The sequence below is a fragment of the Cottoperca gobio genome, chromosome 22, assembly GCF_900634415.1.
Source record: "Cottoperca gobio chromosome 22, fCotGob3.1, whole genome shotgun sequence".
Classification (NCBI taxonomy): Eukaryota; Metazoa; Chordata; class Actinopteri; order Perciformes; family Bovichtidae; genus Cottoperca; species Cottoperca gobio.
In genome coordinates, this window is record NC_041376.1 from 20,182,016 (window position 1) to 20,188,760 (window position 6,745).

Sequence of the window (6,745 nt, forward strand, 5' to 3'; positions counted from 1 at the left end):
TAATTTCAAAAAACTATAGACATCACAGACATCCTGTCACCCACATTTTATTTTTACAAACAAGTTAAATTTACAGGATGGCTCATAAACAAACTGTGCAATTTTGCAGTTTAGAATTACCAAAAAAAAGCCTGGAACACTACAACAATAGGTTCACAAAATATTAAGCTTTATTAGTGATCCCTTTCACTTGTGGAAGTCAACCAAGTATTGGACCCAGATCAACTTCAGTATATCAAGTGTTTCTGACAATAGAGCAACTGTAGAGTGTTTTGGGGGCTTCGGTGTAGACTTGATGGATATCTAGGTCTTTGCATCTGTTAAGTTCATTTTGCGCCTTTTAATGTCTTTGGGGAACACTTTGGGCAAAACTTTAGGAGCCGTCTGGGTCTTGTTAATGGAAGGTGGTGTAATGTTCTGGAGTATCTGATTCTCCTTCACTGAAGGGGCGTTGGTAGGAGCTGGAGTCTGGTTTGGCTTCCTGTATTTTGATGATGATTTAGTTGGAGTCTTTTGGGACTTTTTCTTTTTTGGAAGACGGGATAGTCTTGTGACTCCCACCACCTTCAGTTTAATTGGGGCTTCAGATATTCCTGCCATGTTCCGTGCCTGGCAGCGATATTCACCAGCATCCTTGTATGATAACCCATTCAGGCTGATTATCGACCAGCGAACCCCCACTCGAGGAGATTCCTGCATAACTGGAACATGAAAAGTTGCACAATCTTAGCTCACAGTACACTATACCAGCCTTTACTCTCTAAGTGTAGAGCTTAGATTTTTACAAAGGCAGTCTTTGAGACCAGACCTAACAAAAACCAAGTGGTATTCCCAATTTGAGACCCAAACCCAAATAAAAAGATTAGTTTTACTTAAAATTATAAAGAACTTCACTTTTCCCACAGGGCATAATGCATCTACTCAACGAGGGTTCTAAGGGGGTCAATGGGGGGGCCAGTGACCCCGTAATATTAAGCATGGACCCTACTCGGGGGCCCCTCTAACTGTGCCAAATCTTTTCTTATCCCTAGAGTGGGGAAGTTGTATTATTCATGGGAAGTGATAAATAAAATAAATGTTAATACTGAATGAGACTGAGACTTGCTTTTATTGTTATATGTGTATTGTTAGTGTTTTGGAGAATCAAACCTACGGGGTGTTGGTATGTAATAGTTGTGCTTAATATATTTGAAATGGTCTAGAACTGCCACTGCATCTACTTGCAACACACAGTGGACACAGTGTTGCAAGTAGACAAAGACCAATAAGAATATGTCTACTCTATGCTTTAGTCAAATGGACCATTAAAGTAAAATGCTTTTTGTTATTAACAGCGTTACGCTCAACAAATCCAAGAATTAACAATCATTCTATTTGAGAACGAACAGCATGTTCTCTTAAGGAAATGGTTCAAAGTTGTGTGGATGAAGGTTAAGTAGTGGGAGCAGTATTTTTAGACTTTGATACTGTGAACCATGAAGTCCTTTCAAATAAAGTCAATAAACATCAATGTGTAAAATCACCAATATAAATTGGGTGTACCACAAGGCTCAATATTGGGTCCTTTGCTCTTCTGAATGCTGTAAAGAGGTTGGGTGTCAATGTATGCAGATGACACAATAATGTATGTAATAACAGAAACTCCTCATCAGATTGCAGTTGTTCACTAGGCAGCTTGTCACTGTCTCTCATAGCTGCAGGATAGATGCTTAACACTGTAATATACTAAAACTGTTTCAATGTCATTTTCATTTAAGAAACAAGTATGTCATACATTTATGAAAGATGTTTAACTTGTAAGATGTAAATTGTAAGAGTGATTGAGTCTGTTCCGGGGGGCAGAACAACATTTGGTCCGTCATCTTTTACAATAAAGGGCCTTGGTTCCCTCTTATTTTCCATCAATATGCTTAGGCTAGACAAAATGATTCAGAACCACAGCATCTCATTTCACTGACGCAGATGACACACAGCTGTACCTCCCCATCCAACAAAGTGACCAGACTGGACCCACTGCCCTCGTTAAATTTCTGGATGATATTAAAGGATTGATGGATAATGATTTTATACAATTTAAAAGAAAACAAAAGAGATCATAATAATAATAATAATCTCCCACTAGCTCCTCCAGCACCACTACCCTGTCCCTATCTAATCACATCAATCACTATGCAAAATAAATTGGAATAATATTCTACAAAACTTTGAAATTCAATAGAGAGGTTAAAGGCCCTGTCAAACATATCCGTATGACAGAAACGTATGCCGGCGCATACGAAATATCGGCAATAGGTTGATAAGGGTAACTTGATAGCGTATCACTTACTTATATATAATGTATCAGAGCCTCTGGCCAACGGAGCTGGAAAAGTGCCATTTGGTTCACATCATGCTGATGCTGGAGAACGGCTAGAATGCGGAACGCTAGCTGTACTGTAGAAACACGTTTAATAAATTACCCCGTCATCAGGCATAATCTTAACATAGGTTACGAATAGGTTATCCACTCGTTATCAATAAATTGGCTGTAGGGTTCACCGTCAGCCGACGTAGCCTATATCTAACGTACCTCATCGTAGTCACGTAGGTATTCACGTAGGTATTTACGTACTATATTTACGTAGGTAAGTATTCACGTACGTATTCCATATTCACGTATGTCTAACGTAACGTAACGTCTGCATATCTTATGAAGCACACGTTGGGTACGTCCGGTAATTTTGAACATGCTCAAAACATCAGCGTACAACAACGCACCCCAGCGTAACACTGCCTGCTCTTAACGAATACTACTTATACCTTACCTTATATCATCGTAAACCAGCATATTGCCGATATTTTGTATACGCCATATTTTTGTATACGTTATGCATTAGTTTGGTATTCATCTGATACATTTTGTATAAGTAAGTGATACTCTATAAATTGATTAGACATGCGTATCTGTATACGTTCACTTTTCCGATCTGATGAAAAGTTGAACGTATTTGGACTCTGACAAATTTTCATATACGCCAGCATACGTATATGCCATATGGATATGTGTGACGGGGCCTTAGCACAGTTTTCCAATTTAGCCTTTTCCATTTTAGAATTATAGCCAAGATCAAATTAAGATTTCCCCCCAATTATTTTTAAAAAGTCATCCATGATCTAATCCGACTGAAAAACACTTGAGGACACAGAATGCTGCGACCAGACTCCTATGCAGATGTTAAAAAAGAGAACATATTAAGCCAGTACTAGCATCTTTGCACTGGCTCCCTATTCAGTATTGAATTCCCTAAAAGATTCCTCTGTTTGTGTTTAAAGCCCTGCATGGTTTCATCATGAGCTATATTACAGAACTTATATCTTCATGCAGTACAGCTAGGCCCCTGAGATTGACAGATCAAGAACTGCTTAACGTCCCATGATCTTGTTAAACACTTTTTGGAGAAAAGTTTTTTGTATCATTAGCTGCACCACAACTCTAAAATAGTCTCTGTGAAAATAAAACAGCAGAATCTATTGAATCCTTCAAAAAGGTCTCTTAAGACCCACTCTTACTCTCTTGCCTACCCCTGCTATGATTCTTGACATGATTTGCATTCTAAATTGATATGCATGTACTTCTATGCTCCTGTGTATGGCTGTATATGTGTGCACAGTGTATTAATGCGTTATTTATTATGTCTTGTGATAATCATTTTGCTTAATTATGTTTGTTGTCAAGCACTTTCATGCACAAACCTTTTACTATCTAATTTAAAAACACAATCTGAAACATTTCTCTACAAAAGTGTAAAAGTGGTTTAAACTACAATCAGATTTCAATATGTACACAGTCATGTACGATATATTCTCACATAGACATGTGCATATACACGTGTACACCGTGTTTTATCTGTGCTTACTAGGAAGCGAGTTCAACATACTCAGGATATCTTTGTCATCTGGCTTAACCCTAATTACGATAGATCTGACTATAATTACATTTGTGTATTCCATGAAATGAATATGTTGCTGAGATGTATTTTTATGGATAAGAATATAAGACACTTGATTCACTCCTGAAATATATCTGGACTGTTTTAATCCAATCGACCTTAACCAACTAACTTCAACAATTTTTTCATCTAAGCCATCAACCTGTCTCTTAGCCGGAGCCTTGAGCTATCAAGCTCCTCTCCTGTGGAACCAGCTCCCAGGCTAAAGGGCCTGCTCTCAAAAACGTTCCTCTTTGATAAAGCTTATAGTTAGGGCTGGCTCAGGCTTGCCTTGGACCAGCCACTATAGTTATGCTGCTACAAGCTTAGACTGCCGGGGGAATTACACCTCTCCTCTCTCCTCCTTCTCTTCCTCTCCCCTCTTCTGCCTCTCCATCTGTATGCATTTATATCATACCTGTCAACATAGGAATTTCAAAATAAGGGACATTTTTTGGCGGACTCCGCCCATATTTTAACAGCACATAGCCACCCAGCCCCCACCCATGTAATGTAAATGTATACACATAAGGGACAGGTATATACATTCAGGAAATACATGTTTATTTAAAGTATGTATTAATTGTACAGACATGTTTATAAAATGTATGTATTTTATTTATTAGTTATCATCAATTTATTTGATGTTTGATGAGTTGTGTGGCTTTTGTTTTCGCCGACGAGGACTTCCTTGCGATGGCAGAGTCGGGAAACATGCCCGCTACATTGCGACTGAAATCATCGCAGAAGCTGAAGGCTACATTATTTTTGGCGCAAAGCATTGACATCTTTCCCTCAGCTTTGGTCACTTGGTTTACCTCCGAAACAGTTCTTGACACACATGAAGTCATTGACAGTGCATGTTTTTGTGCCTCTTGGCGTGCTTGTGCTTGTACGCTTTTTCATGCTGGCGAACATCGTTTTTTCCGTCGTGTGCAAAACTAAAATCTGAATGGCACACTTTACAAAAAGCATGAGTTTGCCCGACTCTGCTTTTTATTAAATAAGGGAAGGTCTTCTCCCATTTGGCTAGTTACTTACATAAAGTTTTAACTTTTTTAGCAGGTACAACTGCGTCTCCATCTATCTCCCGTTCACTGTGACTCTCATCCATCTCTTTTCGTCTTCTTCTGTGTTATTGTTCCTGTTTTCTTCTTCTGTGTGTTTACTGGCAGATAACGTTTTTCAGCTCATGCCAAACATAATACTGCCACCTGCTCTATCGGAGGCCACTGTACACTTTTTTAAATTAGGCAAATTGAAAGGTTAAAAATATGGGATAATTACGGGAAAATATTTAAACGGGAGGAAAATCGGGATAGAAGGGAAATTACGGGATAATCCCGGGAAAAACGGGAGGGTTGACAGGTATGATTTATATAAATGTATGTTACTAACTCAGCATCCGGGGCATCATCCCTGGAGTTTCTGTGTCTCTCGTGTTGCAGGTTGCCACTGTTAAAATGTACGTCAGGATCATGAATCCTGGCTGTGCCTGCTGCCCTGGTCCTACCTGACGCCCACGTCACTATTTTTTAGAGACACCGGGAAGCCTTTTTTATTACATCATTCTGGAATTCATCATTTTTTAAATAAAATTTGACCACACCATCATTTCTGTCACATAGATGTTGTATTTGTACTATGTTGTTTATCCTGTACACACGACATCAATTGCACCTCTGTCTATCCTGAGAGAGGGATCCCTCCTCAGTCTCTCTCTGAGGTTTTTTCAATGTTGCCCCTTGTGGGGTTTGTCCAATATAAATACATTTTATTAATTAATTAATTTGATTTGATCCTCTTGGGCAAATTATGACTATATTTTCGTTTTATTTTCTTTGAGCTGTAACTTCGGCTGTGTAACGGACTTGGGAGAAAATAAAAAAATTATATAAAAACACAATTGAAAGCGGTAAACAGGCTAACTTTCATATCTTATAATCACCGACAGTTTACACTGTAGTCTGTATGACTGTAAGCACACGACTCTGATGTGGCACGGCAACATAGAGCTCAAGAAGCTGACATAAAGTGAATATATATGATATGATATATGATATGATAAGTGCGACACATCAGAGTGTGCTTATAGTCCCGCATACTAGAATGCATTGCCTACTGGTACTTTTATGTATGCTGTAGCTCATTTTAAAATATGAAGGTAAAACTATTTAACACTTTGAATTATGTTTTTATATTTACTTTTTATTTGCTCCCAAGTTCATTTCACACCGCCAGGTTTGCGGCAGAAAGAACAAGGCTAAAATATTGTCATACACGCAATATTGAATAACGTATCTTGTAGTCTTCCATAAGAGTACATTTAAGCAATACTTTGGACTACACAAATATAATTATATTCAGATGAGGTAGTGTTACTATAAGCCTGTTAATTGATCGAGTTGATCTCTTATCTCGAGCAGGTTAAGTGTGCAGCATAAGTTACCATGGTGATCTACCCCGGTAAGAAGGGAACCACCGTCGTAGGACTGAAAACCCCAGCAGGGTTAACCCTGAAGTTACCTCTAACCCAAAATTCTGCTTCGTAGTACAGGCCTCTGGTGTTTGTATCCTGAGTCTCATGTTTGGCTCATTTGTTTTGCCGGTTTTAATCTAGATTTAAGGCCTAACCAGGGACATGGACTGCTAATTATCTTCAGCAATACACTATATACGATACATTGCATCTGTTGCATTGCTTATCTGTATCTAACAATGCTTCCCTGATTTATAAAAAATTATATAAATGGAAAATATATAATCATCCCTGAAAT

The 6,745-nt window shown here is 38.4% G+C and overlaps 1 protein-coding gene across 1 annotated transcript in view; it reads right to left on the reverse strand.

The window, feature by feature from the left end:
- Positions 1-303: 303 nt before the first annotated feature.
- LOC115027748 (leucine-rich repeat, immunoglobulin-like domain and transmembrane domain-containing protein 3) overlaps positions 304-6,745 on the reverse strand; it is a 15,441-nt gene continuing 8,999 nt past the window's right edge. Inside the window, 1 exon segment of the mRNA XM_075074163.1 lies at positions 304-701. Coding sequence (XP_074930264.1) covers positions 304-701 — 398 coding nt within the window.